General features: G+C 35.1%; 1 protein-coding gene across 1 annotated transcript in view; it reads right to left on the bottom strand.

The window, feature by feature from the left end:
* Window positions 1-25,076, bottom strand: part of rho-5 (rhomboid-5) — a 464,881-nt gene that overhangs the window by 113,945 nt on the left and 325,860 nt on the right. Inside the window, exons 12-13 of the mRNA XM_090404834.1 lie at window positions 20,020-20,150; window positions 4,401-4,464 (exon numbers count right to left, since the gene is read on the bottom strand). Of these exons, the coding sequence (XP_090260960.1) occupies window positions 4,401-4,464; window positions 20,020-20,150 (195 nt within the window). The remainder of the gene's footprint in view (window positions 1-4,400; window positions 4,465-20,019; window positions 20,151-25,076) is intronic.

Below are 25,076 nucleotides of genomic sequence, written 5' to 3'. Positions count from 1 at the left end.
CCCCCCGACCGACTGACATCTACACAGAACACTTGAAAAAGCTCGCTATCAACACAGCCACTCTCAAAGTGTTTGAAGATGTGCTGGCTATTTGGCCACATGGCCCAGACACATTGGACACATTCTTAGCACATTTAAATAGCCAACACCCAAAAATTCACTTTACAGTAGAACTAGAAGCTAATGACTGTCTGCCCTTCCTGATACACTAATCAAACATCTTCTAGATAGTTCCTTATCATTTTCAGTTTATAGAAAACCCACGCATATAGGGAGATATTTGCACAAACAATCACACCATCACCCATCTCAACAGTATGGTATCCTAAAAACACTAACCCACAGAGCTAGAGCAATTTGTTCCAATGACAATGCTCTCACTGCTGAACTCACTCATTTACATCACACCTTCTTAGCCAATGGCTATAATCCCCATAAGATAGACAAAATACTAATTGCTCCCCAGAAATCCCTCCCACTGTCTACCACAGAAGACTACAGCAAGACTGTCACCATCCCATACATTCAAGGCACATCTGAAAAGATATCTAGAGTGCTTAAGAAACACAGCTACGCACCATATTTAAACCATATGTCAAATTGGCAACTCTCATCCGTTCACCCAAAGCTAGAATCTCTTCTTTATCACATCTAGGAGTCTATGAAGTGATCTGTTTGTGTGATCAAGCTTACTAGGGACAGACAGGAAGAACTGTGGATATCCACCTCAGTGAACATATTTTTGTGCTCTGAAGATGATGGACAGAATACCGGCGAAATATCAGCAATAAGTTAATAAACAGTCATTTTTTTATCAGTTTGTTCTCATCTATACTGTTAAAATTAATCAACATGTACGACGAACACGTAAGCCTTTCTACATGTTTCGGTGAAGTTGGTTTTGTACATCTTAACCTAAACCATCCATATCCCTAGGTAAAAAAGCATTTCATGAAAGAAATAACAAGATACCTCCCATTTTAGTTTTTAACAGAGGAGAAATGCATTTAATCTTTTGCACATGAATGTCATTAACTGCAATTCTTTAATTAAGTTAAATGTTTCACTCCAAGTGTTATTTTTATCTGCTTTATTATCAGTGTTAGATAATAAAGCTGAAAAAATGTTTTTCAGTAGATCTTCCTCTTCCTTTTTTGATTCTAATGTAATATAGTGAGATGTGACACAGTTCTGGAATAACTGGACATTACAATGAAAATACATCCAAAGCAGAACTAAACCTGAGCAAGATCAAATGAAGTATACTCTAAGACAAAGGAAAAGCTATATTTGCACATAGGGGTCCAGAAATCTACTTGCCAGAGGTTAGTAAACAGAGATAAATAGCAAATGAATTTTTGGCCTCATTCTAAATACATTCAAAAAAAAATTTTTTTCTGGCATAATTTACACTGTTTTTCTTCTTAAAACATCTCATTCACTGTCAAGTTATTTGATCATGGGTGGCTACCAACAAATTCATTAGAGAAGTTTTATTTCCAGGGAAGTGGAAATAAAACTTCTCTAACAGTGTTCTTTTCAGTTATGCCACAAGCATCAGGAATAATGGCAATAATATTGAACCAAAAATGACTGGCATTAAAACCAAGCAAACATAAGAAGATATCCTTATAGAAATAGAATGTGATGAGTTGTATTCAGGAAAGACATGACTGAAAAGCACAAAAGGGGAATATTGCTAATGACTTCAGAGGGATTAAATTCAACTAGAGCAGATATCCTGAACAATTATAGTAATACAGACAATGAGGTTTGTGGCTGTCCGATGCAAGGCAGAGGTTAACAGGAAAAAATACATAGTTGAATGCTGCTATAGACTACACTTGTCTGAAGAGGACTGTGAAGTGGATAGTGATAAACCTCATGGATACAAGTAGAATTACTGTTGTGGGAGATTGCAACTATGGGGACATAGACTGGAGTGAAGATAAAGCATGCAAAACAAAGGATATGGGATTTATAGTTTCTGAGGGATAATTATCTTAACCAGCATGTGATGAAGGGAAATGGAGGGACAAGAATACTGGATCAAGCAATAGCATATAAGAATCTGTATATAAATGAGGTATCCATTTTGCCTCCAACTGGAGAGAGTAATTATATGGTTTTGACTTGGGAGGTTGCAAACCCCATGAAATGTGATTTACTACCTCCCAAATGTGAATCACACAAATCGCAGTTCAGAATTTTAAAAAAAAAAAAAAGGATATTGAACATTAAGGCAGGTATCATAATAGACTGAGAAGCAGCTGGAAGCCATACTTTGGCATGATAAACTGCATGGTAAGAAGAATCAGAAGTGCATGGGAAGTAGTCAAAGAATAATATTGCTGACTGAAGAAAATTACTAATAGGGGACATTTTTGACAGAGAATACTTGCAAGATGATTCGGACAAACTGGTTCTATGTGCAAATGCTAATGAATATAATTTCAGTTTTGCTAAGTGCAATGGTCTTAAAATCCCAAACATATGGAAGGCATATATCTGATTCACGGAACCTTCCTCACTAAGAACAACTATAAACAGGACTGTAGAAAATCCAGTATCTTAAATAACAATTGTAATACTAAAAATAGGACATCATTGTTTCTGAAAGAAAACCATCTGTAAGAAAGAATGTGTTTAATCCTGTCATCATAAATAGAATTTAGCTTGATGTAATTTATAAATATATATTTTCCACTAAAGGTTATGCTAGTAGAATAACATGTGATCAAATCATTGTTTCTCTAGCTTACAGTTAATAATGTAACTCAACTTGTCTTGAATATTTATGTATGCTCCAGATGATGATCTTGATATGAAGAGCGAAACGTCTGGATAACAAAAAGGTTTTTTTTGACATGGTTGTAAATTCCATAAATTTTTAAATGAATGCTGATCACCGTGTAACACTAAAAGAAAGGATTGCAATGTTATGTATTTTGGACTGAAGACATTGCAGGTCAAGTAAATCATACTCTACTACTTAACTTTGTTGGCCCAGGTGGTTGAATAGTCAGCATATCTGCTACCCAACCAAAAAGCTGTAGGTTCAAGTCCTACTGTAGGCATGGATGTTTGTGAAAGTTTTTAGGTGGGAGATGAATTTCACTGCCCAGCTTACTGGAGGCCTGAAGTGGTGGCTTGAAAAAGTTCCATGTTTGACATATATAGCAGGGTTTCCAGACTACGTAAAATAAATATATATAAAAATCCAAAATACAAAAAATATATGTAAAATTAATAAAAATAGAAAAAAAATCCTCAGTTCACCCATGATGATAATGTACTAAAGGTTTACAAAAACCTTTTGTGGGTGTCAGTCACATAAAAAAGCAAAGTATTATATTAATGGTAATTTTCTACAGGTGATCAATGATGCTAGAGAATCAGGATCAGGTTGTATTAGTAGACAGAAAGTTTAGGGCCACACACACACTGCTAAGATGAGTAAGTCATCACATTGGATAATGTGATGACTTGTTGAAGAGAAAGACTACCTTATGATGATACGGTCACCTCTCAGATTACTATATCTGAGCATCAAGAACCATTGACCACTTGTAGCAAATTACCATTAGGATAATGTTTTTTTTTTTTTTTTTTTTTTTTTTTTTTTTTTATGTGACTCCCACAAACAAAAGGTTTTTGCAAACTGACAGTGCATTAGTACTATGGATGGACTAAGGATCCCCATCCCCTCATCTCCACTTATACTTTTATTATTAATTTTATATATCTTTTCTATTTTTTATTTATGTTTTTTTTCAGAGAAGATTAAGAAACAACTGAGTCTGCATAATAAGATGAAGAAGTGGGCTAGAAGAAATACACAAATTTATGCAACTTTAAAAACGAACAGATAATTGATGAGGGGGGGAGGGGCAATTTAAGATTTATGACTTTAAATTGAGGAGTGTGTTGAACATATCGGATGTTATTGTGTTTGTATATATGTAAAATAAAAATAGATGAGAGAACATAAGAGAGGATAACTTGAGTTACTATATATAACCCAAACTATACATAGGTTGTTAATTTCATGTTACACATTTTGTCACTGTTGCTCAATATATGGTTCATATGCAGCCTACATAACCAGTGCCAAGTTAGTGGTCCTTGAAGTACAGTTGTGGGGATGATTTTCCTCTGATCTCTCTCTCCAATTTCCCATTCATACACACACACAAAACCAAATTCTAACAAATTGTTGGTAGTGGTTACACATGCTCTAAATATATATATAAATAATAATAATATATGAATCTGGATAAATTGTAAGTTTGTGTTACTGTCTTCCTAGACAGATTCTGGTGAAGGGCTGATGATAATATTTTAATAATTCTAGACTTATTATATTTCAAAAATAATTTTGCAATCAGTAACATTCTTACCGGCCATTTTGTGATATCATCTGGCCATTCATATGGATATACTGATGCTGGCTCTTGACAGAACCTGGAAAATTCAAGAAGTAACATAAACATTATGAATAAATAAAATAAGAGGAAAAAAACAAATATACTTAAAGTGACTAAATAATGAGTTGATCTTTTTTTAATTCTTAATTTTACTGAGAAAACAAAGGATGAAGTCACTAAATACTATGTATAACAAAGTAAAGGTTTCATGTATAACAAAATGTAAATGATCACAATTAGCAAAAGTTTTGAACAGTTCTGATAATTCTCACATGGTTAGGGTAGAGATCACATCTATGGCAAGATGCTTTTAGGCTTTTATCAGGCAGAGGCTGTCAATTTTTTTTTTTTTTTCTTTAAAAGAAAAAATATAACTGGATATAAAGATCAATATGTAAAATTATCACATTTATTTCGTAATATGTACCCACTAAGATAAAATACCATGATACTACTACTACAACACGATATACATACATTCTTATTACCTTCTCAGATAAATAAATTAATCTGTTATTTGTCAGGTCTGCAATATTATTGAATCTTGCATCTTTTTCTTGAATCTGCTTCAGCCTTAAGAAACTACCCCGATCTTAACAAATTTGGTTGCATGAAACTGCCCCAAATTTGGAAAGTTCTCATCCTCCGTACTTCAGCTTAAAAGTCAAGGACATCCAATTTAGACTACTAAGGGGCACTATTCAGGAATGTACATCTTATTATATTTTGTTTCCTGATGATGGCAATTTGATTCTGCTGAAATATTGGAAGTACAGTCAATAAATCTTCATTTAACATTACTAATTCATTCTGGGAAAAGTGATATTGAGCATATTACATGTTCAGTCAATGAGGTTTTATGTAATCCATTTCAGAGACTCAGAAGTAAAAATTTATTGCCCCAAAGCTATTCATTTAATGTTTTGTAAATGTTTAAGTCAATAACTAATGCTTTTATGCATTACACATAAAAATTGAATAATAAACAAATAACAATAAAAAAAAGCTTTACTTATCTTGGTCTTACTAAGTTTTTGGTGATGGAGAGGTGAGATGAGGAGAAGGATTAGTGTTGGGAAGAAGAGTCTTCCCCAAAGATGTCAGCAAGTTCTACATGCTGTACTTCTGCAGGAGGAATCTCTGGATGATGGTGCTTCCTTCTGTTGAGGTTGAAGGAGAATCTCTTCTCTTGCCAGAGGTTTCAAGAAACTGTGTAAGATGTTCTATTTTTTTCATCTCATTCAACAGCTTTTCAAAATAGACCACAGTGTTGTCTTCAAAGAAGCAGATGTTTAACCCTGTCTCCATTATGTTAGGATGGAAAGCTGCAATCTTAACTCCTTCCCAACATCTCAGGCAACGTTTTCATCCCTGCAGCAGACACAGTCAACTCTTTTCCAGTAAACCACAAGAAAAACCTTCAGATGTTCTTCTGCCTGAAAATCCTTGGATTTTCTGAATGATAAACAAGCATAGGCTTGATTTTAAAGTCTCCAGAGGCATTTGCACAACACAACAGAGTGAAACAGTCATTGGTGGGCTTGTGGCTTGGTAGTCTGGTCTCCTCTTTCGTAATATAAGTCCTTCTCGGCAACTTCTTCCAGAACATACCTGTTTTTTTTCTGCACTGAAGACCTATTGTGGAAGACAGCCTTATCTTTAACAAGTTCTGCATACCCATTTTAAACTCTTCTGCTGCCTTTTGATTGGCACTGGCAGCCTCCCTATGCCTCACAATACTTAATACCCAACCCTTTTTTGAACCAGCCACGAGAGGCAGTAAACTCAGTTAATCGAGCATTTGATACAGAAGGTGATTCACTAACTAGTTCATTAAAAAGTCTTTGCCATTTCACAAATAAAGACCTAAGAAACAGAATCACCTCTCATTTTTTTTTCTCTAATCCATATTTCTAGCAGTCTTTCCATTTCAGCAATTCGATACAAAATTAATAACGGAAAAAACTCACGTACAAAGATTATTTAATAGTATAATTTTCGCCTGTGTGTCACAGGCATCTTCAGTACATTAAGCTCAAATTAAACAATAACTGACAATTCCAAAAAGCGCCACCTAAGTAGCTGGTGTAAGATAACTAAAAAGGTCAACAAATTTCCTAAAAATAAAATAAAATAAAATAAAAAATTAATACAATAAAAGTTAGGAAAGATTAGCTGATTTGTAAAGTACTCTCTCCCATAAAGGGGATAGACGTAAGCTGTCGGATCTGTTTAAGTTAGAAGAATGAAGTAGAGTTTCACATGTTTCTTTATAAAGGCGTTCCATGAGAAACTGACTTTTGTGAAGAAGTCTTGTCTTTCTCCAATGAACTCTGTGTTTAGTGAAGATGGCATGTTCTGCAAGTCCAGACTTTTCAGGTTTAAAGTATTCAATATAAGATTGGTGTTCTTCTAGCCGAATAGAGGCAGATCTTCCCATTTATCTGAAATAAGATAATCAAGAGCATGGAATCTGGTAGACACCTGGATGATTAAGATGTGGAAGCCTGTTCTTAGGAGAAGTGAGAAAGGTGGAGATTTTTCTAAACGGTCGAAAGGCAACAAAAATATTCAGTGGTTTAAAACTTTTGCTATATGTTCACTGATGCCTTGTACATAAGGGTTAGTAATGCACGTTATTTCTTCTGTGTTTGAAGAGGAAGACATATTAAAACTACTCAAAGTTATTTTAATGAAGCAATTCTTATAAAGAAACATGTGAAACTCTACTTCATTCTTCTAACTTAAACAGATCCGACGGCTTACATCTATCCCCTTTATGGGAGATAGTACTTTACAAATCAGCTAATCTTTCCTAACTTTTTATTGTATTAATTTTTTTTTATTTATTATTTTTTTTTTTTTAAGGAAATTTATTGACCTTTTTAGTTATCTTACACAAGCTACTTCGGTGGCGCTTTTTGGAATTGTCAGTTATTGTTTAATTTGAGCTTAATGTACTGAAGATGTCTGTGACACACAGGCAAAAATTATACTATTAAATAATCTTTGTATGCGAGTTTTTTCCATTATTAATTTTGTATCGATATGTCTACTCACGGTATACCTCCTTTAAAGCTTATTGCTAGACTTCATGGAGAGTCTATTTCCAAACAATCTGCTAGATACGGTAAAGTATTGGTAAAGAAGGCCAAATGCATTAACAGATTAATATTCCTTAAACGATGTAAGATTGCCCAGGTTATTCCAACTTGTTGTAAAATAAAAGAAGTTTTTAGGTCCCCAAAAGCTCATTGGATCTACTTCAAAGCTAGTAAGTCTCTTTTAAATAATCAGCTACAGGAAGCTAAAAAATCTCTTGTCCTCTTAAATAGAGAAATTATGGATATAAAAAACACTCTGGAATCTGTTTTAATGGTTGAAACTTTTAATACTGTAATGTGCATATCTTCGAGTTCTTACCTAAAGGTCTTTAATGATTCTCGTGACAAGCTAAAACGCAAATTTGAATCGCTGGTTAGCATACCTAGATCCAGTAATAATACTACTGATATAGATAAAGTAGTTATAAATGTTTTCGGACGTCCACTAACAGACTGTGAACATTTTGTTTTATGAAAAGGACATGATTTCGCTGTTACGCCGAATAAGGTGCCACTTATGGATTTTTTTCATAACATAGACAGGGGGGTATTCAATCGTTATCCCAAAAAACAGCCAACAGATTACGTTTTGAATGTGCACAAATTCTTTTTCATGCCAAGCCTCCTCGTCCTAATCTTTCTTACTCTGAGTTTAAAGTACTGAAATCACTGAAGAATAACAATAATTTAATTATTACGAAAGCTGACAAGGGGAAGGCTGTAGTGATTCAAATAGGAAGGAATATGAGAGAAAAATGTCTCTTTTACTTCACGACTGTTCAACTTATAGGCCTCTTACATCAGTTCATACCCGGAGGTCAATTGAAGAGACTTAATTCTCTTATAGATAATGTATCTACATGGAATGAAGATCAAAAGAAAAAACTTAAAACCTTCTTCAGTCGTCCACCTAGATTGTATGGTCTTCCAAAAGTTCATAAACCAGGCATTCCGTTAAGACCAGTCATAAATTGTATAGGTTGCCCCACTTACAAAATCTCAAAATTTTTATCAAATTTACTCTCCTCTTCAACTAGAAGAACTGATACTTATATAAAAAATACTTTGGATTTCAAAAATAAAATTTCAGATCTTCATTTGGACGTTTCTGATATCATGATCAGTTTAGATGTTGTTTCTTTATTTACAAATTTGACTCTTTTGGAAAGCATTGAATTACTACAACAGAAATTTCCTTCAGACATTGTAAATGTATTTGCTTTCGTAATAAATTCTGGTTATTTTTCAACAAATTGAAGGAACAGCAATGGGCAATCCTCTTTCTCCTGCTATCTCAAATTTCTTTATGGAACATTTTGAACAACGTATCTTTGACAACATTTCTCCCAGACCTACTCATTGGTTCAGATATGTCGATGACATTTTTGCTGTATGGAATGGCTCTTCGGATGAACTTCAACAATTTCTCACTAAGTTAAACGCATTTCATCCTAGGATCAAGTTTACCCTAGAAGTAGAATCAAATAAGCAGTTAGCCTTTTTAGATCTAATTCATCGCCAACCAGATGGTAACCTACGTTTCTCAGTTTATAGAAAGAAGACTCATACAGGCCATAATATCCATGCAGAATCTCATCACCATCCCAGTCAAAAGGCAGGAACTATTAAAACACTGGTTCATCAGGCCCACTCCTTTTGTACTTCAGACGATCTTTTACAGAAAGAACTACAATATATAACTTCTTCCTTTCTTATCTAATGGTTATAAGAATTGCTTCATTAAAATAACTTTGAGTAGTTTTAATATGTCTTCCTCTTCAAACACAGAAGAAATAATGCGCATTACTATCCCTTATGTACAAGGCATCAGTGAATGTATAGCAAAAGTTTTAAAACCACTGAATATTTTTGTTGCCTTTCGACCGTTTAGAAAAATCTCCATTCCGTGCTCTTGTGGATTATCTTATTTCGGACAAACAGGAAGATCTGCCTCTATTTGGCTAGAAGAACACCAATCTTATATTGAATACTTTAAACCTGAAAAATCTGGACTTGCAGAACATGCCATCTTCACTAGAGTTCATTGGAGAAAGACAAGAGTTCTTCACAAAAGTCAGTTTCTCATGGAACGCCTTTATAAAGAAACATGTGAAACTCTACTTCATTCTTCTAACTTAAACAGATCCGATGGCTTACGTCTATCCCCTTTATGGGAGATAGTACTTTACAAATCAGCTAATCTTTCCTAACTTTTATTGTATTAATTTTTTATTTTATTTTATTTTATTTTTAGGAAATTTATTGACCTTTTTAGTTATCTTACACCAGCTACTTAGGTGGTGCTTTTTGGAATTGTCAGTTATTGTTTAATTTGAGCTTAATGTACTGAAGATGCCTGTGACACACAGGCGAAAATTATACTATTAAATAATCTTTGTACGCGAGTTTTTTCCCGTTACTAATTTTGTATCGATATGTCTACTCACGGTATATCTCTTTTAAAACTTATTTCAGCAATTGTTTCTCTCCCTTTAAAAAGACTAGTTGAGGAATCTGCCATTTTTTCCAGCAACTCTTTGTTTTTAATTATTGTATTTGCAGTGGTCCTAGCCAAGCTATATCTTTTGCAAATTAACTTAACACTAAGCCTTGATTATGATCTTTTATTATTGCTTGTTTTGTGACTAAACTGATGGCCTTTCTTGATGCTTTACCTGCAGAACCAGCTCCAAAAGCCTGAGATCTCTTAGGAGCCATGGGTTTAATTTTATGAGACTTTCTTAATAATAATGTAAAATTAAATTAACTTAAGGTACAGTACTGCATTACATACAATGGTGTAGTCAACAAGTCATGCAATACTAATTCAAGCCATTCAAAAAATATAAAAATGAAGTCAGAGGTCACTATACAGAACCAATCAACAAAAAGCTTGGAGAACAAGAGAGTGGGCAGCAGTGTTCCATGCCTGCCTCATGCAGATCTCATGAGTGATGTGTGACGGTAAACAGAGTAGGTGACAAAGAACAAACACATGTAGCTCAATAGAAGCTTTGATACTACACAAGAACACGTAAAACAAGTGTGACATTGAACAAGGTTCAACTATATTAATTAAACTTATTTTAGTAAATGTATTATTCTATGTTGTAATTTCCTTAAAATACAGTTATACATAGGCGGGTCCAAGAACATATAAGATGACTGTGACCTGTACAGAGCCTAGCAAAAACAACTTCTTCTCTTCTGTTTTTACATTGATTACACTGCCAATGCTTAATTTCAGGCTAATCTCTTGTAATTTGTTTGACAGTGATTCCTGCAATGATATCTGCCACTGGGCAATTAGTTTTGATCTAATAGAAGTTAATATAAATTTTGAACTGTCTGTAGACTGTATATAGTACTGTCAAACAGCATGTTGAAAAGGTGAGAGCTGATCTAGTAGCTGCAGTGTCATTTCCCTGAATTTCAATGTGGCTGAGAATCCAGCACAACTGCAGATCAAAATTAACTGCTTTCATTTTGTGCAACAGTTGCAAAACCTCAACAAGGGATAAGATAGCCATTAAAGAACTCAATGAGTCTGCATAAATTACACACTTCTGGTAACAGTTTATTTTACATGTAGAAATGTAAGCTAAATGGCATATAACTCTGCTGCATAATTACTACAATCAGGTGGGATCTGGCTGAAGATAACAATATCAGGAAACACAGAAGCACAGTCAACAGCAGTTTCAGATCTTGAACCATCACTCCAGATTGGAAAGAAATCAGAATGGGATGCTATGTGTGCATTAAATAACTGCACGTAGATGGATGATGGAGTGCAAGATTTTTGTAGTTGATAAAGTGAGAGGTTGAATGATGGAGCATAAACCTAACATGGAAAATTCTGTTATGTTTACTGCAGGCTACCATTGTCAACATTCAAGACAAAAGATTGCAAAATCTCTAACATGCATACCAAAGGGACATATGGCAGTCTGACATGTGTTACTGGGCATCCCAATGTAGAGAAAAGAGACCAGTCCACAAAGAATGTTCTGGAAGAGACTTTGTTTTTATGGCATACTTAAGAGACAAGTGTTTCCATCTAAGTGATAGAGCCAGTTCATTTGCTTTAGTAGACTTGAGTGGGTGAAATGTGAAAGACAAACAATAACTATCCATATATTCTGATGATGGATGGGATCCAACCATCACAGGCTACTCTGCCTTGCAGAACCACAGAGTGACACTTAATCAGCTTTGAGCGTATTATAAGAACTTCGTTGCAATACTGTTCAGCCATAGTCCCTTTTTCTCAAGTACTTGTAGCTCAGAGCATCTATTAAGCATAATGCCTCCTCACACCATGACCCCACCACCGCTTTATCTATCCCTTTCAAGAACATTCTCGTGATGGTAAGAAGTACCACTTTCGTGCCAGATCAAATGTTGTCTAGAATCGGAGTACTCAAATGATTGAAGCCTTAAGATCTACCATAACCAATGATTTAAATACTGATTTCCTCACTACTCTCGTGTGGGATGAATTTCAATATTATTTAAACTAAGTCTCATCTTATTACCTGCAAGAAAGATCCCCCCACCCCACACACAATGAGTACAATCTAAACTTTTTAAGAAACATATCAATAATTACTTTTTTTCCCCTCTTTAATTACTTGCCCACACATGGCATTGTTGTGTAATGGGTCTTGTGAACTTACATGTGTGGGATCATTAAAAACTGTTTAATAGGAGAGAGAAAAATATTTTATATGGAGGAAGAATTCCTGCCTTCATGACCATCAAACTAATTTGGGTCTTTTCATAGAGGTGTGCATTCTACTGCTACATTACAGAAAACTTATACCGTACTGTAAAAAATTTCAGTGAATTAATTTTCTTTGCGAACATGTTTACAGTCTTTGTTGCATCCATAATGCAGTTGGTAGAACAACAAGACATGCCCCCTTTTGACTGAAAAAGAGTAATTCAATTCTCATCATGATAAGAGGAATTTTGATATAGACTATTGAGAGCGAGTTAGACAGTCTCACAAAAGTAGCAGGAAAATGCTATGTAATAAGTAGTAGAAAGGGTAGGGCAGATGATGGATCACATAATGACATAGAATAGCCTCTTGTGATGAGCCCAGACTCCTTGAAGATGTTATGACAATCATGCTTACATATATTTTTTATGCTAAATGAATTATGATTTTCTGTAATATACATTCATTTAACATTCTTCAGTCACATTTATAAAGAAATGAACCCACTGAAAATTTTTACGATAAAATTTCTGCAATGAAAACAACATATTCACATTAGGCTGGGTTTTGTGTGAAGGAAGTGGGTTGACTGAATATCATATCAGATTTTCTATACTATTAAGGCAGTTTACATATACTAGTTATACATGAATATTCCACCCCCCCCCCCCAAAAAAATGAAGCTGAAATATGCACTGGTCTATTTCTAAAAATATGCCTGCCCAGTGTGGTAGGGAAATTTTCATGTACAACTAGCATATGCAAACTGTCCTAATAGTATAGAAAATCTGAAAAGTAATGTTATCTTACTTCTAATCTAAAAACTATTTACCTTTCAAAAATTTTATGTTATATAAAAATTATACTTTTATAAAATAATTATAAAATTTATATTCATATTTTATAAACTTCTGTTTGGTTTTGAAATGCAGAAAGTTTTAAATTTCTTATTTCCAGCTTTTACTAGATGACTTTCAAAAAATAACATGAGATTAAAGGATTAACAAGTCTTTTCCTGGAAATAAATCCCCAAAATTAAAATACGTTCTTTCTTGGTGAAAAATAATAGAAGGATAACTTATCACTTACTCTGAAGCAGACTAAAGGATATTCAGTAGTTTGAAAACAATAAAGCTACTTTTGTTTTGATGTGCAGTATGGTGAAGAGGAATTAGCACTGGTATACAGTATAGTGTCATTTTCTAGAAAATATCTTTAGGGGAGAAAAAGAGAGAGCGAATATAAATAAAGAAATAAATATACATTACAAGTATATGTAAAGGTTTGTTGCATGTCTGTGTGATATGCAAACAGAAAGCAAGAAACAATAAGTTATGTACTGCTCACAAGTATGACACAATACAATTTGTCCAGTAGAGTGTGAACAAGTTAATAAGGCAAACAATTTTTTTTCTTTTACCAATAACAATGAACAACAAAGTTAATCAGGATAAAATTACTTATGATCATTATTCTCAAATTCCATACTCTCAAGGAGAATAATAGTATACTATGATAATACCACATGAAACGTTCACATCATTGCAAAATTCCTATCAACAATTTCCCTTTGAATTAGTCAGTTATCTATGATGACTCCAATACTGTCTTGATTTTCAGTTTTTTAAAGACATTTCTGCAATCCAGATCTTGTTTTTCCTATGGGGGTCTTTTTCCTGCCATCCTGGAAATACCTGTTTTGCTAACCTTTCTTCCCCCATTCTGTTAAGTGATCATACTATCTGAGAATGGCCTTGCTCACACATTCCTAAATGCTAACAATATCAAGTTCCTACCTAATATCTTCATATCTTAATATGAAGCTGCCACTGATGCATTCTGCCTAAATTTTTCTCAAAATTCACATATCTGTGGGCTTCAGTCTTTGATCAACTGTTTTATTTCTAAACCAGTTCACATCTGTTTGATAAAATTGGATAAAATCTAAAGATAAAACATAAACGCTTTAGTGTTTTCACTAATTTCTACATTCTTATTTAACTTCTAATCCAATCATCTGGAATTTGTTCCTCTGAATTATGCAGTGTGGCCACTGTAAAACTTTTATACCTCTATATTTGAGTATTTCTAATTGAATATAAGCTATTTCTAAATCAAACGAAATCTGGCAAAATTTCACCTGGATACTGTTAAAACAGCATATCAAAATGAGATCAGTCAATGTATAAAGGAAAGACAAAAACAGGGAAGACATTAACGTTGAAAATGAATGGAACTTTCTGAAAAATATAATACCCAGCTCAGCTGACAGATTTTTAGAAAAAACAATAAAACCAAATAATCACTGGAAAACACCTGAAATAATCAGATTACAGTAGCAGAAAAGATAAGCTAAAGAACATTTGAATAAGCTATGTAATGACCAAAATAGAATATAATACAACTAAGAAAACTTGAAATCAAATGAGGAGTTATGCAAGGATGTGCATTCCCTATGCCTTTTGAATATGTTGATCCAAGAACTCAAAAGAAGCATTATTCTCAACAAAAGGAGTAAAAATCAATAAAAGACCAACCACACATTATGTATTAGATGATGTAGCAATTACAATAGATAACAAATCGAATCTCCAATACCAGCTTACAAAATTACAAGAAACCTGCAAAAATTATAATATGATTATAAATTCAGGTAAAACAAAGATAATGAAACTGGAAGACATACAGATGATACTTAATCAGGAAACTAGAGAACAAGTTAATAATTTTAGTTACATAGGAGCATATTTGACTTCAAATTTAAATGACATAGCAAAAATAAAACAGACTTTCCATAGCATAGTCAATGATGAATGAACTTAATAAAATTTGGAAAAACAGCAAATTCCTACAAGTCTAAATATAAAATTATACGAAAATATAATACTACCAACAGCTCTCTACGGGGCAAAAATTTGGACCTTAAAAAAAAGAAGTACAGAGGAAACTGTTGGCTGTTGAAATGAAATGCTTCAGGAAAATCAACAGAACTCATCAGACTAATGTACAAGTGCTGCAAGATTTGAATATTCCTTACTCAACAATTCTTAACACAGTTAAAAAGCATCAAGTGGAAAAAAACTTCCAACATCAAATTTGTTGGTTTGGTTACATTATGCAAATGTATAGATCTTACATATACTTTCTATTTGAGGGCAACAGTATGGAGGGTTCAAGTCCCAGGGAGAGATCAAGATTAACATGGCATAAAGTCCTTAGAACTACATTGGGCTTTCAAAGCTGTTGGCACATGAAAGAGCTTGCTTTAGACAGAGAATGGTGGAAGGCTCATATCCACATGGGACTCAACCCGTCTTGAAGATGGAAGAGGAGAAGAAAGCTATTCTGGTGGCCTTTCCTTTTTGATGGCTTTTTCTATCTCAAGTGCTACTGCATATTCCTGATTGCATTGATTTTGAATATTTTCTATCAATAATTCTGTCACTTTTTTTGTTTCATGTATCAATCTTTCAGAGTAGTTACTCCACAGTCACACAGAACATCTTTGTTATCTCTGATTTATTTTACTGCATTTCTTCCTCTATTACTAAGTTTTTTCAATAGCCTTTAGGACATTTTGCCACCTTCGTGATATTTATCTGCAATATTCTTATGAAAGTCTTTCATGGCTTTAGTTCATCTACTTTTACATATTGCTTCGCTTCCTTATATTTTTGTTCCTATTTCGTACAGTTTTTGTCTGCTTTTTTTTTTTTTTTTCCCCAGAGTGCATGATGACTCACTCAACAAAACTTTCAATTTGCTTTTCTCTTCTCATAAGTGCCCATTCAACTTCATGAGTCCACCATGGAGTTCTGATTTTTTTTTATCTTTGCAAACAACTGCACCATATTCTTCTCTAGCTGAATGAATGCTTTCTTAAAAGTCAATCACTGAATCTCCAAGGTTAGTTTTGCATTTTCAAACTTCATTTTTTTTTCTTGAATAATATCTTTACACCTGAGTCTCTGAAAACTGCATGACTTTGATACTTTTTAAAACTCTCTTAGATGCTTTCATTTTCAACAGGCTATTCAATTTGATCTTACTCAAAAATAAATGGTGATCACTTTCTATCTCAAATCCCCTCTACACTTGTGTCCTCAGCATGAAGATATCAACAACATAGTAAATGATAAACGAGACTTTCCTTATTTCCAGTGTCTTCTCTCCAAGTAAATTTGTCCACTTCTTTATGTTGGAGCATGGTGTTAATAATGACTAGTCCATGTCCTACACAGAAATCTTGCAGGTACCTATATTATATATTTGCTTTGCTATTTTCCCAAATTTTCCCTGACACATTTCTGCATGTTTGATATTCATTTCTTATTCAGATTTTCAAAAAGGATTCTCTTTCCCCATTTATGCCAGCTATCTTCTCTAATTACTTTCTGACTTTTTTATGTTAATCCTGGTTCCTGATGAAATCAGCAGGGCACAAAATTTCATCATGCTGAACAATCATTTTGTTTGGTACCATCCTCATTCATTTGGAATTCAATTAGATACCTCCTAAAGAATTCAACATTGGATCAGAAGTTCCAATCAGTACTTGGTACAATTTGTTTAATTCCCCAAATTTGTTAAAGGGCTACATATGGAGGTCTCCTTCCAATTACCTAGCTTTGTCCCTTAAATGACTCCACTAAAAATATACCCTATATTACAAGAGAATCATTATCAAACTTCTGAATACATACTTTCAAAGGGTGTACAGGATACTAAGATGGTAGTACATGAAAAGTTTACATTATTATTAACTTCCTATTCAACAATTATCCTCCAAATTAATCTATGATCTGCCAGAAGTCCAACACAGTCAGCTTTTATATTTCAATCTTCTAAGGCACTTTTAACTGCATCTATCCACCTACATGGTAACTAATAATTAAGGAATTGCCAGCGTACACTAGAAATATAAATTAAATAAACTTTAATATATACTTTCCGATATTTCGGCAAACGTCACATTGCCATCTTCTTGGGAACTTAATACAAAGACAAGTGCACACAAGTACCACGTAACAGCAAATGAGAACCGAAGCTAGGAAGTTAACGTTTTCCTAAAGTCCTGATGGTGCCCCCTGGCGGGCTATATTGGTAGTTCTTGGCCTTTGGGCTGAAGTTCTTCTGATAAATGTTTCCCAAATTTGGGGCAGTCTCATGCATCCAAATTTGTTGAGGTTTGGCATGTTCCTAAGGGCTGAGGCTGATTCCATGAATAGTCTTTCATATTTGAACTTGCTGCGGCGTATTACTGTGGCTTTCTTCCATCTTATTCTGTGGCGAGTATCCAGAGCATGGTCCGCAAGCCCATAGTGGCTGTACTGGTGAAATCGGATGTAATCCTTGTGTTCTGAGATTTTGATATTTGCTGTCCTGCCTGTTTGGACAAAGTAGGACAATTTACAGCTGCAAGGGACCTGGTATACACCAGGTAGGTCTAGGGGAAGTAGTTGGTCTTTAGTGGAGTGGATAAGGAATGCCAATTTTCTATGTGGTCTGTAATAAGTGGTCAAGTCATGTTTTTAAAGATTTTGTTGATTTTTTCCGAGGTGCTTCGGATGTAGGGAATGGTGATGGATTTAAAGATCTTTTTTGTGAAGGGGGGGGGGGGGGGGGTAGCCATTGGCTGAGAAAGTGTCACGGATGTGATTTAGTTCAGTGGTTAGGGCTTGATCATTTGAACAGATTATTTTTGCCCTGTTGAATAGTGTCTTAATAACTCCATATTATTGTGGGGGGGGGGGGGGGGTGATGGGATTGTTGGTGAATGTATCTGCCTGTATGGGTGGGTTTTCTATAAACTGAGAAAACCAAAGTTCCATCAGGTTGGCAGGTGACTAGTGTGTCTAGGAAGGGGAGGTTATTGTTTTCCTCTTTTTCCAGAGTGAACTTGATTCTAGGGTGTTGGTTGTTTAAATGTGTTAGGAAGGAGAGGAGTGAATCCGGGCCATGTGGCCAAATAGCGAAGCCATATGGTAGGTTTTTGTGGGGCTGAGTTTAAGGCTTTCTCTTCAAAAGTCTCCATAAAGAAGTTGGCCAAGGGTGGGGAAAGTGGTGAATCCATGGCTGTCCCCTCTATCTGTTTATAGAATTTTTCCTGCCAAACGAAATAGCCCGAGTTCATTGTAAACTGAATTAGGGCTGAGATATCGGGAGGAAATTTAGCTTGGATTAGCTCTAAGGTTTCTTTGAGCCAACTTCTTTTTCGAAGCATAATTCGAAGGAAGACTATCGAGGATTCTGCCCTGATAGAAGTGTCCATGTGTATCATTAAGGAATCGAACTTTCCTCTTGGGAAATTGTTAACAAGTAAGCCCTCGTTTTGCTTTGCAGTATGTGATACGATTGTGTCTAGAAATCGTAAATAGAAAGAAAGAGGCTAATTGTTAACTGGTGGCTATATGTGAACTAAATGTTTTGTTTTAGGAAGAACTTGTTTTATTAATATTGTCTGATTCTCGGGATGCTTGATACAATATCTGAATTAGCCTTAATTAAGAAGTAAATGTAATGGAAGAGAATTAACTGTGTTAATTCCTATAACAATTGTGTGTGCTTATGAGTTATATTTGTCCCATAGAGGATATTCTGTGATAAGTGAGACTGAGTAATTTTGCTAGTAAAAGTGTTATAATCTATGATGTTCAGATAGTGAATTAAAGTGTGATATATGGTACATTTTGTTTAAGTTAGTATTTAATCATTCTTTCTATGCTTTGTATTATCATGCCTTAGAAGTCAAAATAAATGTTTTGTTTTTACAATTGCCTGATTCCAATTCCTAAGCCAATGCACTATCCCGAAAATAATTCACAAACCTGAGGGAGAAAATTATAACAGCGAACCACGACTTGCATTTTTGGATATTTGTGTAGAAGTATAAGATTACATTTTGTCTTCTTCTCGCCCTGACTGTTAACATAAATTAGATCAATTAAGTGGCAGAGTCAGAATTAAAATAAATTTCTTAATTGATTTGTGTACGATGTAATTGCTGAGGGAGTTCCACACCAGATAGATGGCAGCAGAAGAAGAAAAAAAAAAAAAAAAAAAGGGGGGGGGGGGCAAGAAGTGATACTAAGTAAGGAAGTAAGATAGATAGAATAATAGAAGACACGGAAAATATTACACTGCTTTGCTTTCTTACAATTTTCTCTGTATTCTCTTAGAGCATCTACTTTCTATGAATTTGTTGATATGTGCACCCCCCCCCCCCACCTCCAACTGCTTCTTTCACTTCTTGTGGCCATCATTAAATTTTTCTATCCTCACAGACAACTTCACCACATGCCCTCCTCCCTGGCTAAATCAATGTCTTCTTCAGTCTGCCATTGAATCTCAAAGGTTTGTTTAGTGTTTTCAAACTCCTTCATTTTTATGAGATAATGGATTTTTTAGTATCCTTCATAATGGATTAAGTATTTTTTTTAAATTCATGTGATCTAATGTGCTAAAAAATCCCTATTTCTCACTGTCTACACAGTAAACTAATACACATATCCATTATCTGAGCTTCAAACAAGAAAACCCACAGGTAACCATTCTTGAAGGGTCGACATGTCATCTGATTTTTAGCATCATATAACCATACACTTGATTATCCATTAGCACAGGTTGTAACCATGCTACTTTACTGACCAGCAAATTGATTTCCCAATCAAATGTTGGAAATTGAGATTACTGTAGTTAATTTCTTACAAATACAATCGAAGTAACAGAAAAAAACAGCCAATGAAAAAATTATAAAACTTACCTTGGATCTTGCCCACAAACAGAACCTGATAACCTTTTGTGTTTACCTTCTCCAGTTATCCTTGGATCTGAAATCCATCTTGGTGGTCCAGGCTGCCTTTTGTCCCACTTTTTCCATGTAGAAATTACTTCCTAAATACAGAATAAGGGAGGAAAAAGCTTTATAATTATTATTAATGTATTTGTATTTATTGACATAAAAATCGAGATATAAGTGGAAGACATAATACTAATTAATGATGGAAGTCATGTAAAATTGTTTATTTATAGAATTTTCGGCTATGTTTCATAGTCATTTTCAATACAGGAAGATAACCACAAAGAGAGAGAGAGGGAGAGAACAGCAATTAAACTGAAAGTGTGTAATAGTATATGCACTATCAACTGCAGAATAACTCCATCTGCATCAATAAATACCAGGAATTAAAATAAAAAAATTTTAAATTTAAGCACACGAATGGTGAGTATTAGGATGACTTCCCAAACTTAAGAAAGTTTAAGGCAATTGTTTTTATTAAGTTTAGGATTGTTAATGTGTGCTTCACAGCTTTCTTTGTACAGTCTTTCTATAATAGAGTGGTCATTCTGCACAGATTTATTAGACTCCTTAAATGAAATATATTCTTGATGGTCTTCAAGGACAAATTTGTGCAGAATGACCACTCTATGCATAATAACAAGTCGCAAGAGCAGGGGATTCTGTAAATTCCAGAATATTGGTCTTTGGAGAGATAATGAAGGTATTTAGTTAAAGAAGTGGATAAAAAGAGACTTGTAGGTCAATCTGGCAAAGAATATTTCTATTCTTTCTTGTTCCTTGTGCCTGAAACTTAGCTTGTTAGGACAAGCTGATAGATACATTAACATCTCTGCCTTGAAGAACTTAAAAACATTTACAAACATATGTATAGGAAGTTGTGACTGGCATAGAATGCTCCTGGATGACAAAAGCATGTCGTACTAGTCTTCTTCCATTTGATCCTCCATGCTGGATTAAATGGAAGTAAATTTTACTGCACAGAAGCTGTTATGGGTCTGAGAGTATTTTTAGTATAAGCCATTAAACATTTCCTTAACCTCAACAAGTATGGGACAAAGATCTGTAACTCTGCATCTAAATCAACAAAAAGCCAGTGACTTAGACTGTCCCAGAAGGCATAGTCAAAAATACACTGTTTGGAAAGAAGTTGACAGACATCAACAGTGTGAGGAAAAAGCAGCCATGGCTCCCACTTTCACTGCAATAACTGCAGAAATTCTACAGGACATACTTTCCACAAGCATACAATAGTGATCAATGGGAATTTTGGACCATTCTTCCTGTAGACATGTAATGAGGGTCCTGGACTATTGTGGGGCAGACGTCCCTTGTTCTCACCCGAAGCTCCAGTTCATCCCACAGATGTTCAATAGGGTTGAGATCAGGGCTCTGTGGAGGCCATTCAATTGTGGCAATGTTCATGTCCACAACCCACACAGTTACAGCAGCATCCTTTAACACAGTACAAGACAAGAGGAAGCATTGCATTATCCAGAATGTTCAGATATCTCCAGAAGTTAAATGTTCACAGCACCAGAAACAGAAGTCTGAGGTCATATCAGGGAAAACAGGCCAATACCATCACACTGCTACTCCGAATTTCATAGCTGAGGTTATGCACTCCGGTAAGAGGACAGGCATTACCACATCCAAACACACACATTCCATTGCTTGGTAGAGGGTGTATTGTGAATGGCAGTTTTTATATATTATCCTTTGTAGCTACCTACATTCACGTCAGCAAGTGTGGTGGGTTGTCCACTGCAGGCAATACTTCCAATTCATTATGGTATGGTATAATTGTTGACCTGGAATGTCCCAATTTGTCAACAATTTGCCCAAATGATAGGCCTGCAACATGGCATCTTATCACATTCTTCTCGCAACCATTTCACCTGGACACAGCTGCACTGACTTGGGAGCATCATATTCCTCTAATTTATACCGGCTAAAAACATGTGACTCATTACATGGCACATGATGCACCTCCTCAAGTGGTGATGGTGGGGGGGGGGGGGGGGTCTGTTGAATTCTTTCCAAGTGGTGTATTTAAAAGCTTGCTTGATATTCTATGATCTCATTAAAATTACTTTTTAATGCATCATCTTCATCCGTGATGATGGCCTCAGTTACTGCCCCAACATACAAGTCTAAATGGTGCATCTGGGAATATTCATTCTAAGATCAATTTTAGTCTCACATCTCTGAATTAACTTTGTTCTATGTAGCTCTAGATAGAACATTTCTTACCCCCCCCCCCCCCGTTACAATTTGAACTGTTTCTCTCTAAAATAAAGTGTTCTGTGTTTTACCAGATAAAATTTGTGTTCTGAAAATGCTGGTCAGAAATCCACCAAAAAAGCAAGCTCAATAAATTAGTTTGATCTTTATGTTGTTTATAGCATAAAGCACTGTTATGAACTGATGAAAAAAGTTCCATGTTCACTCTCTACTCTAAGAGTAGCATTTGCAGAATACTTAATCCTTATTCCACCCATGATACAAATGTACTGTAGGGTTACAATTTTTCCTGTATGAGATTAATAACATGGGGTGCTTAAGGGTCAAAGCTGTATAACTGAGAGGAGACCTCCACATAGCCTTTAACGGAATGCAGAGACCCGACCAGGGCTTCTGACCTAATGTTCAATCCTCACCTTCTCGTGGTGCACCCTGTTGGGTATTTACTTTGATACTGAACGAACAAGGATGGGCTGGCAATTTGGGATTTAGCCGACCAAATTGTATTCTTATTGGTTAAACCAAAATAAAAAATGATGGTACGACATGATAAAATTTCATGCCGGCTGGGGCGTCGCCCGTTGTTTTTGCCAGGAAACCAGGGACAAACAGCGAAAAGTCAGCTACTGAAACAAATCTGAAAGCACACCCCAACTCAACATCACCAGAGTTAAAGATCGGTACTATCAACATAAGAAGCCCTGAATGACAAAGAAATGGAGCTAGCTGAGGAATTAGATAAGTACCAGATCGACATAATAGGGGTGACTGAAACAAAAAAGACAAAAACTGGTGGGATCTTTCTGAGCAATAAGTACAAAATGTTATATTCAGGCAATGACAATCAAGGAAAAGAAGGAGTAGCCATCGTATTCAATACAAAATACAAGGCTAATCTTCTTGAATGGCAGTCAGTCTCAAGTAGAGTATTTTGTGGGCAAATATGAGAATGGGGAACTGGACAATGAGACTTATTTGTGCCTATGGTCCGGTCCCACAGAAGGTTCTACTAAGGTAGAAGTGGAGGAATTTTTTGATGCTTTAGAAAAAGCAACTGACACAATGAAAAAGGTAAAGTTGGTCCTCGTTGGAGATCTAAATAGCAGAGTAGGAAATGATTGTCACAGATACAAAAATATTTTGGGGAAAATTTGGAGAAAAGTGCAAAGCTAATAATAATGGCAAATATCTGTTGGATTTCTGCTCAGGATATGGACTGGTTATTACTAACACCATGTTCCAACATAAAAATGTGCACAAATTCACATGGAGAGAAGAGGCAAGGAATAAGAAAAGTCTCATTGACTGTTATTGTTGATAGTGATGTTTTCTCCCTGCTGCAGGGAACCAGAGTGTACAGAGGATTTGAAATTGGAAGTGATCACTATTTAGTTTTGAGCAGGATAAAATTGAATTTCATATTGAAAAGAATAACATGTAAGAAAGTTTTAAAGCGAATAAAAATTGAGCAGCTCTCAGATGTGAACTGTAGACTAAAATACACAAAGATTATTGAAAAAAAATGAAAGAGTTTGAGAACAGGAATCAAACCTTGGAGATACAGTGGCAAACTCTGAAGAAAACATTGATTGATTCTGCCAGAGAGGCATGTGGTGAGGTTGTCTGTAAGGATAAAAAAATTAGAACTCCATGGTGGACACAGGAAGTTAAAGAGGCAGTGAAGGAAAAGAAGAAAGCATATCAAAAGTTCCTGTCAAAGAAGTCAGCTTGTGCTCTTAGAAAATACAGAGACAAATGCAAGAATGCTAAACAAAAGTCATGGGAGGACTTTGGCAAGAACACAGAAAATAAATATCAAGAAGGTGGCAAAATATTCTGGAGGTTGTTGAAGAAGCTTAGGAATGGAGGAAAGAGTGCTGTAAAAGGAGTTAGAGATGATAAAGGTGACATGAAAACGGAAGAAAAGGATAACCTTGAAGTATGGAGTAATTACTTTGAAAAACTGCTAAATGAAAGAAGCAGTGATGACAGCATAGTGGTAAAAAACACTGAACAGATATGCAGTCAGGAATACATATCCATACTTGAAGTAGAAAAAGTCATCAAAGGCTTAAAATGTGGAAAGGCAGCAGGAGTGGATGATATTCGACCAGAAATGCTGAAGTATGGTGGTATAAAAGTCTTACAGTGGCTGCACTGCATAGTTCAGAAAGCCTGGACAGAGGAACGATTCCCGATGATTGGAGTAGAGCTCTCATAGTACCCATATATAAAAAGGGAAATAAAACTGAATGTAAGAATTACAGAGGTATTTCCTTACTAAGTGTTCCTGGCAAGATGTATGCAAGTATACTTGAGAAGAATTGTGGAAGAAAAGCTTGGTGAAGAACAAGCTGGATTCAGGCCAAATAGAGCCTGTCAGGATCAGATCCTCACTTTACGACAAATAGTCGAGAAAACAAGGGAATATAACAAAGATCTGTATTTAAGTTTTGTCGTTTTGGGAAAGGCATATGACAAGGTGCCAAAAGAGAAGCTATTCAGTATGCTAAAGTTATATGGTGTCAATGGGGCATTATATCAAGCAATACTTAGTCCTTATTTGAGTTGTAGGTCAGCAGTTAGAATTGAAGGAAGTACAGGAAGATGGTTTAATGTTAAATCTGGTGTCAGACAAGGATGTACATTATCCCCTCTGATATTCATTATCTATATGGATCACATTATGAAGGAAAGTGGTATTAAACATGATATCAAAATTGGAGATGTTAATGTCAGCTCTTTGCTTTATGCAGATGATGTTATACTTCTAAAAA

This window comes from Typopeltis vanoorti, chromosome 15 (genome assembly GCF_054136105.1).
Source record: "Typopeltis vanoorti isolate ZY-2024b chromosome 15, IOZ_Tvanoo_1.0, whole genome shotgun sequence".
Taxonomy (NCBI): Eukaryota; Metazoa; Arthropoda; class Arachnida; order Uropygi; family Thelyphonidae; genus Typopeltis; species Typopeltis vanoorti.
This window is presented reverse-complemented; position numbering and strand designations above follow the sequence as displayed.